This window comes from Mirounga leonina, unplaced genomic scaffold, assembly GCF_011800145.1.
Source record: "Mirounga leonina isolate KUSES-001 unplaced genomic scaffold, KU_Mleo_1.0 Mir_166, whole genome shotgun sequence".
NCBI classification, from domain to species: domain Eukaryota; kingdom Metazoa; phylum Chordata; class Mammalia; order Carnivora; family Phocidae; genus Mirounga; species Mirounga leonina.
Genome location: NW_023270418.1, coordinates 37,990,623 through 38,007,371, shown reverse-complemented (window position 1 = coordinate 38,007,371; position 16,749 = coordinate 37,990,623). Strand labels below are relative to the sequence as shown.

General features: G+C 54.1%; 2 protein-coding genes across 2 annotated transcripts in view; both read left to right on the top strand.

Annotated features, from left to right (window-relative positions):
- Positions 1 to 4,411, top strand: part of B4GALNT4 (beta-1,4-N-acetyl-galactosaminyltransferase 4) — a 12,448-nt gene extending 8,037 nt beyond the window's left edge. The window contains exons 15-20 of the mRNA XM_035012413.1: positions 1,780 to 2,069; positions 2,214 to 2,367; positions 2,502 to 2,574; positions 2,687 to 2,840; positions 3,192 to 3,318; positions 3,832 to 4,411. Of these exons, the coding sequence (XP_034868304.1) occupies positions 1,780 to 2,069; positions 2,214 to 2,367; positions 2,502 to 2,574; positions 2,687 to 2,840; positions 3,192 to 3,318; positions 3,832 to 3,955 (922 nt within the window). The 3' untranslated portion in view covers positions 3,956 to 4,411. The remainder of the gene's footprint in view (positions 1 to 1,779; positions 2,070 to 2,213; positions 2,368 to 2,501; positions 2,575 to 2,686; positions 2,841 to 3,191; positions 3,319 to 3,831) is intronic.
- A 9,585-nt stretch (positions 4,412 to 13,996) lies between these two features.
- PKP3 (plakophilin 3) overlaps positions 13,997 to 16,749 on the top strand; it is a 9,295-nt gene continuing 6,542 nt past the window's right edge. Inside the window, exons 1-2 of the mRNA XM_035012412.1 lie at positions 13,997 to 14,077; positions 15,625 to 15,820. Coding sequence (XP_034868303.1) covers positions 13,997 to 14,077; positions 15,625 to 15,820 — 277 coding nt within the window. The remainder of the gene's footprint in view (positions 14,078 to 15,624; positions 15,821 to 16,749) is intronic.

Here is a 16,749-nt window from a genome sequence, read left to right as displayed (position 1 = left end):
CTAGCGGGTATGGGGGGAGGAGCGCACATGGAAGGGGAGGCCCTAGCCTCTGTGGGACCTTCAGACCTTCCCCAGGGCCCAGGGTACTGACCTGGGAGTGTAAACACACCCCCTAGGGAAGAGTCTTCTCTGCCTGTCTCTTCTGTGCTTTCTGGGGCTTCTTATTGTCCAGGTTTCCTGTCCAATGTTAGAAGCCTCCCCCCCCCCCCCCCCCCCACACACACACACGGAGGGCTGGCTCCCTCCAGACCCCACCCTGTCACCTTGGGCCTGAACCCAAGAATAAATCTGAGCCAGCCAGGACTCTCCACCAAATAGAGACACATCCAAAAGTCAACCTGAGAGTCCCTGGACCCCTCCTCTTCTGGCACAATGCTACTGGGTCTTCCAAGAGGGTCTTCCTCTGACTCTAGAGGAGAGCACAGGGCTCCTGCCCCATGGCTGTCTCTGGTCTCCTGCAAGCCCCAGAAATCTAGGCCTGTCTCCATCCCCATGTAGGTAGTGGTGTGGTGAGTGGGAGGCCTCAACTTGGCCCCGCTGGTGGCACTGGTGGGTTCTGAGTTGTGTGAGCCTTGAAGGAGGAGCAGGATCTGCACAGACAGCAATGGTAGGCAAAGGCACTGGGACAAGAGGCCAGGGGCGTGGTGTGTAGAGAATAGAGAAGGGGTAATTGTGGGCCTTGAACAACCTGCTCAGCACTCATTTTTCTTACTTTCGATACAAGGTTTTGAGCAGGACAGGGGTTTGACCTGTTTGGGTTGAAGACAGACCTGTTGCTGCCTTGCAGAGGAATAGACAGGATGGGAAGCTCATAGGGGCCATGACTGACAGGCTAGGTCCAGGGCAGTGATGGGATGGCATGGGAGGGGCAGGGATTTGATTCTAGGTGGCTGAGTGTGAGCCTGCCCTTGGCTCTAAGCTTCCTGAGAGCAGGATATGAATGGCCCCAAGGACTGAGAGTGTAGGTAGACCCAGAGCATTTGGGGCAGAGCATAGTGGGGATGGCAGGGGTTGGTAGGAGTGTGTACCCCTTGGAGGTCACACAAGTAGGCTCCCATGGTGAGGGGTGCTGCCTGCAAAGGGAAGACATGCAGCAGAAGGAAGAAGCAATCTTAGCATGGGCAGGATCCTGTTTTCCCAGGATAAGAAGGCTCTGCTTGAAGGCAGAGTGGAGGATGAAAGATACTCAGCAGAGCCAGAACGGGGGAAGGGACAGAAGAGGCTCAGGGTAGGCCCAGTGGCATCTCCCTTCAGGGCCTTAGAAAGAGCAGGGGAGGATTGGGGCAAGCCTGCCAGATTGGATACCCCAGAACAAAAACCCTGTAGGAAGAGGAAGTCAGCTTACTCAGCATGAGGGGACATTGAAGGCAAGTTAGAATCTGCTTATGGTCCTAGAATGCCACTTTAAGCCATCCAAACCCCATTCTGTGGACAGTGGGTGGCCCTGAAGTTTTCTGAGCATGTCCTAAAGATCACTGTGGATGTGAGTGGTGGCAGGAAGACCACAGAGGAGGAAAGGACTGGCCTGGGCTTGGGGACGCCTCCAAGTGTGCAATACCCTAGGGAGGGGGAGGCACACAATGTGGGCCTGTCTTCTCCGAATGCCCCAGCAGGGCATGAGGGGTGAGGGGGCTGTGGCAGCCTGGGAGGGCAGAGGATTCACAGCAGCTACCCCAGCTGGTCAGCTGAGTGGCCACCTGGTTTGTGGGGGTGGGGGCGGAGAAGAGGGAGGAACGAAAGGTCGAAGCCCAAGGGTGCTGACCCTGCCGCGCTTCCCAGGCGCTACGCGCTTCTGCGCATTGTGAACGTGGAGAAGCGCCGAGATTCCGCGCGCGGAAGCCGCTTCCTCCTGGAGCTGGAGCTGCAGGAGCGCGGAGGCGGCCGCCTGCGCCTGTCAGAGTACGTCTTCCTGAGACTGCCAGGAGCCCACGCGGGAGACGGCGACAGGGACGGAGAGAGTCCTGAGCCTGCTCCCGCGACCTCCACGCGCCCAGACGGCCACCCGGAGCTGTGCAGGCCACTGCGTCTGGCCTGGCGCCAGGATGTGATGGTGCACTTCATCGTGCCAGGTGCGCGGGAGTGCCATGGGCCCTGGCACCTGGGATGGGGGGGGTGCGTTCCAGGAGACCTCGCAGCGAGGTGAGGGAGCACCACTGGCTGTGGACGGGGTTAGGTCACCTTGGGATGGACTCAGTGGCACCATCCTCCACCAGTGAAGAACCAGGCGCGCTGGGTGGCCCAGTTCCTGGCGGACATGGCCGCGCTGCACGCCCGCACAGGGGACTCACGCTTCAGCGTCATCCTGGTGGACTTTGAGAGCGAGGATATGGATGTGGAACGGGCCTTGCGCACGGCTCGGCTGCCCCGGTAACAGTGCCCTCCACCCCCACTGGGGAGGACCGAGCGCATCTTGCCTCCTCGGGGAGGTGGGTTTTCCTACCCCTGCCCCCAGGGACCCGTGCCTGTGACTTCCCACCCCCTGCTCTCCCTCACCCCCCCAGGTACCAGTACCTGAGGCGAACTGGAAACTTTGAGCGCTCGGCGGGCCTGCAAGCTGGAGTGGAGGCAGTGGAGGTGCGTGGGAGGGATGGGCGGTAGGGAGAGGGAGATGGGGGGAGCCAAGGGAGGAGCTAAGCATGGGGAGGAATGGGTGGGGCTCAGACTTCCCCGTGACTTTGACCTCCAGGATGCCAGCAGCATCGTTTTCCTCTGCGATCTGCACATTCATTTCCCCCCCAACATCCTGGACGGCATCCGCAAACACTGTGTGGAGGGCAAGCTGGCCTTTGCGCCTGTGGTCATGCGCCTGGGCTGCGGGAGCTCGCCAGGGGACCCTCATGGTAATGCCCTGGATGCCCCCACCCCAGTAACGCTAGGAGTCCCACCAATGCCAGGGTAAAATCTAGGCCCCTGGGGGCCTCTCCCAACTCCTGAGGTAGGCCTGGGGACCCATCAATGCCCCTCATATTGCCCAGAACCCCAGGTCCTCCCCCAGAACCTCCAGGGTCATGCCTGACCCTTAGGGACCTCCTCCAGCACCCAGTCACGTGCAGGTCTCCAGATTATGACCCCCCACAGAAGAGTGACCCCTGAGAGCCCCTCTGATGATAGGACCCTGTACCAGACCCACTCCTGAGGTTGGGGAGGAAGGCTTGCCGGACCTGGTGTCTGAAGGGCACCTCCCTGCCCAGGTTACTGGGAGGTGAATGGCTTTGGCCTCTTCGGGATCTACAAGTCAGACTTTGACCGCGTCGGAGGCATGAACACTGAGGAATTCCGTGACCAGTGGGGGGGCGAGGACTGGGAGCTCCTGGACAGGTGAGCACCTCCCCACCCTTCAGGGAGACTAAGGACACTTCCACAGCTTCCTCTGAATGGGGAGGGGAAGCCCGAGGGGTCCTCATGTACTGCAAGGACTCTGTCCTTCTGCTTCATCTCCCAGGATCTATGGGCCTAGGAAGAAACCCTTTGACCCTAATCCCCACCCTAATCCCCAGAAACCCTTCTTACCTCCGGGGTCCTGCAGACTCAGGGACAGCCTTTGAATAGACTCTGTCCCCAGATCCTATAGGCCCAGTGGTGGCCCTGAGTCCCCATCTCCCACCAGAGCCCTATAGTAGTGGAATCCCTGACACACCTCCCCTCGCCCAGCCCCTGGGCCAGGGTCCTGCCCACTCCCATCCTGCCCACCCACATATTCCAGAAGACTCAGGGTAGCCACAATTATCCCCCTACCACCAGGTCCTGACCCCACCCCCACCCCCAGCCCTGCAGGCCTAGGGGCAGCTCTGCCACCCCTCCCCAGGGTCCTGACACCCCCTTTCTACCCAGGGTCCTGCAGGCAGGGCTGGAGGTAGAGCGGCTCCGACTGAGGAATTTCTACCATCACTACCACTCCAAGCGGGGGATGTGGGGCACGCGCAGCCGGAAAGGCTCCCGCACAGAGGGGCCCTGACGACAAGGCAAACCCTCCCAGCCCCTGGCTACAGTCCTGTGGTGGTAGCTGGAGGCCGGGCCCTGAGCCTGGTCCCTGGGGACCCGGCAGGGCTCCTCCCAGGGGCGCAGCCACCACCTGTGCCTGGCCCCCAGGGGCCACCTCCCCCTTCGTGCCCCTCCCCAGAGAGGCAGCCTCCACCGCTGCTTGGGGCCCACGCTTGGTCTCCACACTCTGTGCGATGATTTCTGTGAAATTTTGCCGTAGCGATGACATTGTTTTCAGGATTTCCGAGAGTTCTGTCTGTTCCGTTTTTTATTCAGAATGAAATGAAATATTTTTTTTAGTTCTGACTTGTCCTCTGCCTGGTTCTCTCGGGAGGGCAGAGATGGTTCTCAGTGACTGCCAGAGAGCCCTGGGCACTGTCTCTCTCCTTTGGCCCTTCCTGACTCAAAGCTGCTGCAGCCACACTGACCCCCGCCCTTGTCCACACTCAGGACCACTCACCGCTTCCCCTTGAGCCTCAGAGCTGGGACCTCCAGGGGAAAGTGCTCCCGCCCTCTTCTTTGCCACTCTGTGCCTGTGGGGTCACGTGGCCAACCATAACAGACACGGGGCAGGGCCTTCGCACCTTTGAGAAAAGAACAGTCAGCCATTTCACTGCCCTCCCTTCTGAAAACAGAACTTGGATGTTAGTCCTACCCCAACTTCCCAGGAGGTGAAGGTGAACTCAGCACCCCAGGTGGGCAGTGTCCTGTAACCACATTGGGGGCAGGACTCCGCTGAGTTGCCAGAAGCAGAAAACCCAACTCAAGCTGGTTTATGCCATAATGGGAAGGAGGGATGCTTATCTGACTTCTGTTCATGTACGTGGAAGTTCAGGGTCGGGGGCATGCTGGGAGAGTACTGACCAGAGGCTGGGTGATGCTGTCGAAGCCCAGATCCTCCCTGAGGGTGTCAGCTGTCTGAAGATGGGTCCCAATCCTGGGAGGGAGGCTGGTGCTCTGCCTTATGGGATCTCTGTGGCCGCCATAACAGATTTCCAGAGACATAGTAGAATGTATCATCTTACAGTTCTGGGGGTCACAAGTCCTAAAACCAAGGGACCGGGCCCCTGGAGGCTTTAGGATTGAATCTGCTTCATCCTCTCCCCATTTCTAGAGGTTGCTTGGATTCCTTGGCTCAGGGCTCTTCCATCTTCAAAGCCAGCAGCTTACCATTTTCATATCCCTCTCTCCCTGTGTCTGTCATCTCTGCTTCCATTATCACATCTCTCCCTGACCCTCCTTGCCTCCCTCTTGTAAGGACACCTATGATTACACTGCCCCCCTCCATGAACCAGGATAATCTCCCCATCTCAATCAATATTTTTTTTTAGATTTTATTTATTTAAGAGAGAGAGCGCATGAGAGAGAGCACAAGCGATGGAGAGGAAGAAGCTGGCTGCCTATCGAGCAGGGAGCCCGATGCGGGGCTCAATCCCAGGACCCTGGGATCATGACCTGAGCTGAAGGCAGACACTTAACTGACTGAGCCACCCAGGCACCCCTCAATCAATATTCTTTATGTAATCACAACTACAAAGTCCTTTTTGCCATGTAAGGTGACAGTAACAGGTTTCAGGGCTTAGGGCCTGGATGTCTTTGGGGCCATGATTCTCTGTACTTCCTTACTTACATTCAGTGGTAGGCAGTACATCCACCCAGCAGCCCAAACAATCCTCGTGAGATTGGCCCAAGTTGTATCCTTAGGTCATGCCTCACCATGAACACAGGGCAGCAGAAAGGATCCCAAAGAAAGAAGGACCAGATGGACTCCACCATCTGGCCCTGAGAAGATTCTAGAAATGACCCTGCTGGAAGGGTCATTCAGCCCTGCCACTGCTGACCAGAGTAGCCAGCAGATGTTTGTAGACACTAAGTCACCTGTAACACGTGGGCTTCACAAGTCCCACTGGTCCACAGAGCACAGTGCCTACAGGGCAGAGGACACAGCTCACCTGCCACATACCTGCTCAGAAGCTACCAGATGCCCATAGCTCATACTGCCCTCTCCTCCCCAAGTATGTAGTTCACATGGGATTTTCTCTACTCACAGATGTTTCATAACAAAAAAAGAACTAGTGCTGGATTTAGGAATACAGTCTCCAAAAGAGAGGGGGAGAGAAAAGAAATGCAAACAATAGGGCGCCTGGGTGGCTCAGTCATTAAGCGTCTGCCTTCGGCTCAGGTCATGATCCCGGGGTCCTGGGATCGAGTCCCACATCGGGCTCCCTGCTCGGCAGGAAGCCTGCTTCTCCTTCTCCCACTCCCCCTGCTTGTGTTCCTGATCTCGCTATCTCTCTCTCTCTGTCAAATAAATAAATAAAATCTTAAAAAAAAAAATGCAAACAATAGGCAGGTGAAGCATACACATCAGAAAAATAATTACCTCAGGAAGCAGAAGAAAATTTCAAGCGAAATCCCATGTAATCTGGACTATACATATACCATAATTCATTAATCCATTTTAACAACTTTTTTGAGCACCCACTACATGTTAGGCACTGCGGGAAAAGTGGTGAACAAAAGAGACAAGAATCTACCCTCATAGAACTTAGGTTCTGGTGAAAGGTGAGGAGGAGCAGATAATAGACACAATAAAGAAAAAGTCTAGTATGTTAGCTGATGGCAACTGTTGTAGAAAAAGAATTAAGCGGGGCTCCTGGGTGGCTCAGTCGTTAAGCATCTGCCTTCAGCTCAGGTCGTGATCCCAGGGTCCTGGGATCGAGCTCCGCATCAGGCTCCCTGCTCGGCGGGAAGCCTGCTTCTCCCTCTCGCGCTCCCCCTGCTTGTGTTCCCTCTCTCGCTGTGTCTCTCTCTGTCAAATAAATAAAATCTTTAAAAAGAAAGAAAAAGAATTAAGCCAGGAAGGAGAATAGTAAGTTTGAGTGAGCCTGCATTTGTAAACGACGGTCAGAAAAAGCAGGGCGCCTGGGTGGCTCAGATGGTTAAGCGTCTGCCTTCGGCTCAGGGCATGATCTCAGAGTCCTGGGATCGAGTCCCGCATCGGGCTCCCTGCTCCTTGGGAGCCTGCTTCTCCCTCTGCCTCTCTCTCTCTCTCTCATGAATAAATAAATAAAATCTTAAAAAAAAAAAAAAAGAAAGAAAAAGAAAAAGCAAGTCTGAGAAGGTGACATCCCAGAAAAGACCTGAAGGCTATAACGCTTACCAAGGGTGCCACTGGGTAAAAGAGGTCAGAGGTGACACTTGAGGAATTTTTTTTCTAATTAGCGATAAACGCCTTTCACCACTCCTTTTCAACATCATACTAGAAGCACAGTTGACCCTTGAACAATGCAGGGGTTGGGGGCAACAACCCCTGCACGGTTGAAAACCCACATATAATTTTTGACTCCCCCAAAACTGAACTACTAATAGCCTACTGGTGACGGGAAGCCTGACCAACAACACAAACAGTTGACACATATTTCATGTTATATGTATCATAATCTGTGTTCTTAAAGTAAGCTAGAAAAAAGAAAATGTTATTAAGAAAATCATAAGGAAGAGAAAATGGGGGGAGAGGTGCACATGGAAGGGGAGGCCCTAGCGGGTATACGGTACTGTACTGTATCCAAAAAAAGTTCACAAATAAGTGGACCTGCACAGTTCAAACACATGCTGTTCAAGGGTCAATTGTACTAGCTAATGCAATAAGACAAGAAAAGGAAATAAAAGGTATACATATGGGAAATTAAAGGGTTGCATGCATAAATGACTTTGTTTGCAGATGATCACCTATGTAAAAAACCCAAAAGAATCAGCAAAACAACAACAAACCTTCCTGGAACTAATAAGCAACTGTAGCAAGGTTGCAGAATATAAAGTTAATACACAAAAATCGCTTGTTTTCCTATATATCAGTAATGAAACAATTAAAATTTGAAATTTAAAACATAATACCTTTTACATTAACACCGAAAAAATTAAATACTTAGGTATAAATCTAACAAAATACACACAAGATCTATATGAGGAAAAGTGCAAAACTCTAATGAACAAACTCAAAGAAAAATTAAATAAATGGAGAAATGTCCTGTGTTCGTGAATAGGAAGACTCAGCATTACCATGATGCCTGTTCTTCCCAATTTGATGATAGAGTCAATGCAATCCCAATCAAAACTGCAGCAAGTTATTTTGTGGTTATCAACGAATTGATTCTAATGTTTATATGAAGAGGCAAAAGACCCAGAAAAGCCAACACAATATTGAAGGAGAAGAACAAACTTGGAGGATACTACCCAGCTTCAAAGCTGACTGAAGAGATACAGTGATCAAGACTATGATACAGATGAAAAGTTGACAAATAGATCAATGGACTCAGAAACAGACCCACAGGGGTGCCTGGGTGGCTCAGTTGGTTAAGCGTCTGCCTTCAGTTCGGGTCATGATCCCGGGATCCTGGGATCAAGCCCCACATCGGGCTTTCTGCTTGGTGGGGAGCCTGCTTCTCCCTCTCCCTCTGCCTTTCTCCCTGCTTGTGCTCTCTTTCTCTCTCTCTCTGACAAATAAATAAAATCTTTTTTTTAAAAAAAGAAACAGACCCACCTAAGTATGATCAAATGATCTTTGACAAAGGAGCAAAGGCAAAATGATGGAGCAAAAGTCATCTCTTCGATAAATGGCTGGAACAACTAGACGTCCATGTGCAAAAAAGTGAATCTAGAAACAGACCCTACACCTTCACAAAGGTTAACTCAAAATGGATCCCAGACCTAAATGTAAACCCTTAGAAGATAACAGAAAATCTGGATGACCTTGGGTATGATGATGACCTTTTAGACATAACACCAAAAGCACGATCCATGAAAGTAATAATTAATAAGGACTTCACAATATTAAAACTTCTGTGAAAGACCATATTAAGAGAATGAGAAGACAAGGCACAGACAGGGAGAAAATACTTTCAAAAGACACATCTAATAGAAGACTGTTACCCAAAATACAGAAAGAACTCTTAAGACTCAAAAATAATAAAACAAACAACAGAACAAAACTTTTTTTTTTTAAAGATTTCATTTATGGGACACCTGGGTGGCTCAGTCGGTTAAGCGATAAATAAAATATTTTTTTAAAAATATTTTATTTACTTATTTGAGAGAGAGAGCACAAGTGGGATGAAGGGCAGAGGGAGAAGCAGACTGTCCGCTGAGCAGGGAGCCTGATAAGGGATTCAGTGCAGGACGCTGGAATCTTGACCTGAGCCAAAGGCAGACACTTAACCTACTGAGCCACCCAAGCGCCCCAGAACAAAACATTTTTAAACAAACAGTAAAAAATGGCCCAGAGACCTTAACAGGCACCTCACCAGAAAAGATACACAGGTGACAAATAAGCACATGAAAAGCTATTCCCCATCCCATGTCATCAGGGAAATACAAATTAACACAATAATGAGATCCCTCTACACACCTACTAGAACGGCCAAAATCTGGAACACTGACATCAAATGCTGACGAGGATGAGGAGCATCAGGAACAGTCTCTCAGTGCTGGTGGGAATGCAGAATGGTGCAGCCACTTTGGAAAACACTTGCCAGTTTCTTACAAAACGAAACAACTTCTTACCATACAACCTAGCAATCACACTCCTAGATAGTTACCCAAATGAGTTGAAAACCTCTGTTCACACAAAACCTGCATACAGGTGTTTAGAGCAGCTTTATTCATAATTGCCCAAAACTGGAAGCAACCAGCATGCCCTTCAGTAGGTGAATGGATAAACTGTGGTTATATCCAGACAACCAAATATCATTCAGCACTCAAAACACACACACACAAAACACAAAAAAACTATCAAGCCATGAAAAGACGTGGAGGAATCTTCAATGTTTATTACTAAGTGAAAGAAGCCCATCTGAAAAGGTTGCGTACTGTATGCTTCCAATTCCGTCACATTCTTGGAAAGGCAAAACTACAAGAGCAGTAAAAAGACCAGTGGTTACCAGGGGCTGTGGGGCAGGGGGAGGGGTGACTAGGCAGAAGTTTTGAGGGCAGTGAAGCTACTCTGTGTCATACTATAATGCTGCATACATGTCATGACGTGTTTGCCCAAGCCTCCGGAATGCATGCCACCGAGACTGAACCCTGATGCGGACTGTGGACTTAGGGTGATACCGGTGTGTCCATGTAGGCTCATCAATTGAAAGGAATGTGCTACTCCGGTGGAAGATGCTGGCAAGCAGGGAGTCTATGCCCGGGCGGGGGGGGGGCGAGGGGGGAGGCGGGTGCAGGCAAGGAAATCTCTGTACCTTCCTCTTAATTTTGCTGTGAACCTAAAACTGCTCTAAAAATTAAGTCTTCTTTAAAAATCAATGACAAGACTGTTGGTGGGAATGCAAGCTGGTGCAGCTACTCTGGAAAACAGTATGGAGGTTCCTCAAAAAGTTGAAAATAGAGATACCCTATGACCCAGCAATTGCACTACTGGGTATTTACCCCAAAGATACAAATCTAGTGATCCGAAGGGGCACGTGCACCCCAATGTTTATAGCAGCAATGTCCACAATAGCCAAACTGTGGAAAGAGCCCAGATGTCCATCAACAGATGAATGGATAAAGAAGATGTGGTGTGTGTATATATGTATATACATATATACACACAATGGAATATTATGCAGCCATCAGAAAGTGAAATCTCGGGATGCCTGGGTGGCTCAGATGGTTAAGCGTCTGCCTTCGGCTCAGGTCATGATCTAAGGGTCCTGGATCGAGCCCCACATCGGGCTCCCTGCTTGGCAGGGAGCCTGCTTCTCCCTCTCCCTCTGCCTGCCGCTCCCCCTGCTTGTGCACCCTCTCCATCTTTCTCTCAAATGAATAAATAAAATCTTTTTTTTAAAAAATGAAGGGGTGCCTGGGTGGCTCAGTTGTTAAGTGTCTGCCTTCGGCTCAGGTCATGATCCCAGGGTCCTGGGATCGAGACCCACATTGGGCTCCCTGCTCTGCGGGAAGCCTCCCACTCCCACTCTCCCTGCTTGTGTTCCCTCTCTCTCCATCTCTCTCTCTGTCTGTCAAATAAATAAACAAAATCTTTTAAAAAAATAAATAAATAAAAAATTTTAAAATTTAAAAAAATGAAATCTTGCCATTTGCAATTACGTGGACGGAACTAGAGGGTATTATGCTAAGCGAAATAAGTCAATCGGAGAAAGACAATTGTCATATGATCTCACTGATATAAGGAATTTGAGAAACAAGACAGAGGATTATAGGGGAAGAGAGGGGAAAATGAAACAAGACAAAACCAGAGAGGGAGACAAATCATAAGAGACTCTTAATCTCAGGAAACGAACTGAGAGTTGCTGGAGCGGAGGGGGGTGGGAGTGATGGGGTGCCAGGGTGATGGACATTGGGGAGGGTATGTGCTACGGTGAGCACTGTGAATTGTGTAAGACTGATGAATCACAGACCTGTACCCCTGAAACAAATAATACATTATATGTTAAATTTAAAAAATCAATGATAAGAACAAAGAAAATTAAAATCTGACAATACTTGGGAAGGGGGGGAAGTAAGAGAAAAAGAAAACCTTTACAGAAATAAAAGCCACCTTGGGAATTTCAAAACATACGAATAGCCATCATTGAAAACCCAGTCAAGAACACAGAAGACAAATTTGAGAAAAGTGCACCAAATGAAATGGAAAAGAACAGAGCTAAAAGTGATTCCTGAGAAGACAAGAGATAAGGACACAGGCAAGCCAGAAGACAAGAGGAGAAAAATATGTGATATAGCAGGAGAAAACTTTTTTGGAATAAATACGGGCCAGAATCTAAAGTCTGAAACACTGATGCCAGGAACTTAGCCAATGCACGTGCACACGAAGTCAGTGGGCGCCAGAGGTTAAGACCCCTGGGAGCGTCGGGCAGCGTGAGTTAAGGGCTCCCGCCGCTCAGGTCAGCGCACAGGACAGCTGCGTGCGTCTGGGTCACACCTGCCTTCTCCAGAACAGCGACTGTGCGCAGAAGAGTTCAGGACACGTCTGCCCAAACCGACAAGGGATGGATGAAGCGACGGCGGGGCGGGGAGCCCGTGGGTGGGTGTGGGGGGGGTGTGGATGAAAAGTGCCGCCCTGCTCCCTAGGCTGCCTGGGGCGCATATCCCTCAACTACCTTCCACACCAAAGGCTCAAGGCAAGAGGTGGGGGCACAGGGGATGCCAGGTCCCAAGCGTCCCACCCAGGATCCTCGGGGATTAGGCACAGGGGCCACGCTACCCACAGGGCCAGGGTGGGGGGGCGGTGGCGCCGACCGCGCTAGTCCGGGTAGGCTCGGTGGAGGATGCGGGCCCTGGGCCGGATTTGGCGGGAGTCCAGACCGCGGGAGGTTGGAAGGTTTGAGAGCGTGGGCGCAGGTTCGCTGACAGGAAGCGCCCCGGACGCGACGCGCTCGGGGCTGCAGCGGAGAGGAAGCAAGACCGGCGCCTCTGGGCCCTCCAGCCAGCGAGCTGCGCCCCACATCTGGCCCGCCAATTCGCGCGAGGGCTTGGCTGATCTACCCCCACCCTTGTAGGCTGTGTGGCCCAGGCCAACTGCTTAACCTCTCTGTGCCAGCCTGTGTTCCCCAATTTTGTTTTCAATATTATTTCGCTGTAATATCTTCAAGCTTTTCCCCATCTTCTGCTCCTTAATAACCCCTCCACCCGACTCCCCTCTGTGCCCCTCCCCCAGCTCCAAGTCACTGAAGCCAGCACTAGGGGGTCCTCCTTCCAACCCCCCCGACTCTGGCCCTTGGCCCTTGGAGGCCTCCCCATCCTCCGCCCCCTGGTCTCTGTCCCTAGCTCCTCCTTCAGAGACTTGCCTTTTTTTTTTTTTAAGATTTTATTTATTTATTTGACAGAGAGAGACACAGTGAGAGAGGGAACACAAGCAGGAGGAGTGGGAGAGGGAGAAGCAGGCTTCCTGCAGACCCTGGGACCATGACCTGAGCTGAAGGCAGACACTTAACGACTGAGCCACCGGGCGCCCCCAGAGACTTTCCTAATAGCCCCCTAGGGGTCCCCACCTCCAGTTGCCCAGATAGAGGAGTATAATGCTAACTCAACCCCCTCAAGCCATCACAGCTTTCACTTCAGATGCCCCAGGGCAGAGTCCAGGCTCCCCCAGAAGCTGCCCACCTCCTGAGTAAAAGCCTCACTCACTCACCCCTGGAGTCCCCAAGTCCCAGGTTTTCAAACCTGATGGAGCACCAACACCCCTGGGGAGTTAAACACAGGTTCCCAAGCCCTGCCACACAGATGGCCCTTCTGTCTGTTTTCTAAGTTCCCTGGGTGTATCTTCCATTTGCCACAGACCTCCTCCAGGAAGCCCACCATCAAGCCTAAGTTTGAATCCTCCTTGTGCCCCCTCCCCAAGCACTGGCTACAGGGAAAAGGGAACTCTGGGGAGGACAGAACAGAAGGCTGGTTTCAGGGGTCAGACGTGGCTCCTAGCCTGGGGTTGAGAGTGGTGGTAACAGGTCCGGGCCATGACCAGTCCCCCTGGCCCTGCAGTGGTTAGAGAAAGTGCGCCCAAGATCCCAGACTTTCCAGGAATACTGAGCCACAGAGGTAAGAGGCCCATAGTGGGGGAGGGGTCCACATGTCCTCGGGAAGGCTCAGCACAGCTTTGGGGCACTGGAAGCTCTCCTGGCCATGCCACCGCACCAAAGCCCCCTCCATCCCTCTGCAGCTCCGGCCTACCCCTTGGGGCTCCACCCCACAAGCCCTTTGAACCCCCACCTGCAGCCTTGAGTCTGGCTTCCCCAGGCAGGCTGCCAGGCCAGGCCTCTGCAGGGCCCCAGGTGGGCCCAGGTAGACCCCAAATGGAGGGCGGGCCCTAGGCCCATGCCAGGCGTGTGCCTCCAGGTGCACTCAGCACCGCACAAACTTGTCTCCCAGGATTTCTCCACACAAAACACGTCTCCCAGGGAAGCAACCGGTCTGATGAGCTGGGCGTGCGGGCGTTCCCACCCCGCCCTCCTAGTGCCCCCATAGTCCCGTACTGCAGTGAGAGGCTGCCCCGGACGGACGCGCTGGGCCTGGGATGGAGCCCAGGACCCCTTGGCCTGCAGCAGTGGCCTCCGGGATAAGCCATGGGGCTGGCAGTATCCAGACCACCAGCACGGTAGGTCTCCCACCTGAGCACCCACCCTGGCCCAGCAGCTCCACCCCAGGCTTCACCTTGAGATTTTTGGGGACCCTCTGCTCCCCCTTGAACCTCCTCCCACCCCACCCCTACCCCTCTCCAGCACTGACCTCACTCCTAGGCCTGCCTTCTGACCCAGACCTCCCTCCTCACCCCCAGGCCCCCCAACCACCATCCCCACTTGGGACCACATCCCCTGAAAAGACTGATTACAGATTAAGGCAAATGTCTTCAGGGGACCAGGGTAAAGGCCTCCCATGGGAGATAAGAGGCTGTTAGAGTGGGCCCCACCGTGACTTCTCAAGGAGGGCGGGCAGGAGGTACCTGAGGCCACTCAGCCCCCACCCCTCCGGCCCTAGTCAGCTCACCCTTTGCCCCTACTCAGTCCACCAGGGGCCTATCCTGGATTCACTCCAGGCCTACTCAGGAGGTCTTGCAGCATGCTGGTCCAGCTGGATGGGAGCACCCCAGGGAAATGTTCTGGGGGCAAGCCCTGCTAAGCCTGGGCCCTGCTCCCCACCCCTGCTGCCGACCCCTCCTCATCACTGTTCTGTCAGACTCCTGGGTTCTTCCTCCCCTGACACACACCCCAGCTCCTGCACCCCCAGCCTGGGCAGGAGGGCCCCTCTGAGTCAATGCCCTGCAGCAGTCCTGCCTACCTTGCCTTGTCAGAGCTCTGTTGAGCTGAGCCCTGACTCACGTGGAGGGAATGGCCTTCTACCCCATGGCCCGGGGGGCAGGAGGCCAGGAGGGGTGCCAGGGAGGGCCAAGCCAGCCCTTTGGAGGCCTCTACAGAAGTTGGGGGGATGGGGGCAACTTCTGGGGTCTACAGGACAGAGATCAGGAGGGTCATGAGCCTATGGGGTGGGCCAGTCTATCCATTTGCTTCTGGGATCTCTTGGGCACCAAGGATCAAGGTCCATAGGGCCCTCTTCTACCCTAAAACTCCACCAAGCCCTTTATCCCCAACCCTCACTCTTAGCGCTGACCCCTGCCTAGCTCAGGGTTGGCTGCCTGGTTCGAGGGGCTACCTGGAGCCCCCAGTCACCCAGGTAGAGAAAACTGCCCCCCTTCAGACTTACGGAGGTGGCTGCCCGTAGGCTACCCAGTGGCCTCTCCTGGCCCTTCCCTGACACGCAGGACAGTAGGGCCCACTGTGGCTTGGGAACAAAAGCTGGAAACTAAGACGGGCCCGGATCACTGCGGCTCTGTCCTGGGATGTGGAAGGAATAGGGAGGCCAGGCTAGGGCGTCAGCTTGTTCTTCCGCCCAAATTCCACCTTAAGCAGGTGGTGGCCCCTCCCTCTTACCTGGCCCAGGTGTCCCCGCCCCCAGCCAAGCTCAGGGCTGGGTCGGCGTCTGTCTCCTGGCCAGCTCTGGGCGAGGCCAGTGGGGAGGGGACTTCAGGGCCGGGACAGTGAAGACGTTCAGGCCAGAGGAGGCCCCAGCAGCCCAGGCCAGGAGCGGACCCAGCCGGGCGCATCTGCCGCCATGCAGGACGGTAACTTCCTGCTGTCGGCCCTGCAGCCTGAGGCCGGTGTGTGCTCCCTGGCGCTGCCCTCCGACCTGCAGCTGGACCGGCGGGGCGCAGAGGGGCCGGACGCCGAGCAGCTGAGGGCAGCCCGCGTCCAGGAACAGGTCCGCGCCCGCCTCCTGCAGCTAGGCCAGCAGGCTCGGCACAACGGGGCAGCTGAGCCTGAGGGGGCCACCGAGGCAGCCAGAGGTAAGCGGACGCCCGCAGGGTGGGTGCCGGGCAGTGGGAACGGTGGCCTCAGTGGGTGTGGTGGTACGAGGGCCAGAGGCTGTGGTAGGGCTGGTGCTGGGGTTCAGCGCCCTGACTCACCGAGGCCTTGCACTGAGTCACCCGCCCCGCCCACCAGGTTGGGAGAAGACGTGGGTGCGGCCTCCCACCACCCAGCAGGGACCCTGGGGTCCTCGCGGCCGAGCCCGGCGGGGCCCCACCTGTCCCCTCGGCCCGGAGCGCCGTCGGCACATGGCAGGATTGGCACATGGCAGGCCAGGCAGGGCCTATCTCTGTCCGCAAACCCGGAACCCATACACGCCCGGCCCCACATAACACAGGCTCACACACGTCAGTCCCACAGGGACACAAACACACTGGGACACAGACACCCAGACTCCAGCGTCCCTCCCCAGCACCCCCCAGGCCCCAAGGGAATGAGCAGACAGAAACGTGAGGGGGCGGGTCTGGGAAACCTGGACCAGAGCCAGCTGCCTGTCTGGACCAGGGTCTCCCTGTGGACTTGCGAGGGAGGGCCCCAGAGGCCTGACCCAGTTGTTCTTCATGAGAACAGCAAGTGCGGGAGTGGCTCCTCAGTGCCAGGCAGACCCCCGCGTGTGTGTGTGCACACGGGTGTGGATGTGCGTGTGCCTGTGTGTGCGTGTGCCTCTGGGTGTGGATGTGCATGTGCAGGCGTGGATGTGCGTGTGCCTGTGTGTGCATGCAAATGTGCGTGTGCCTGTGTGTGCGGGTGTGGATGTGCGTGTGCCTGGGTGTGCGTGCAAATGTGCGTGTGCCTGTGTGTGCAGGTGTGGATGTGCGTGTGCCTGTGTGTGTGAATGCATGTGCGGGTGTGGATGTGCGTGTGCCTGTGTGTGCGAATGCGTGTGCCTCTGGGTGTGGATGTGCGT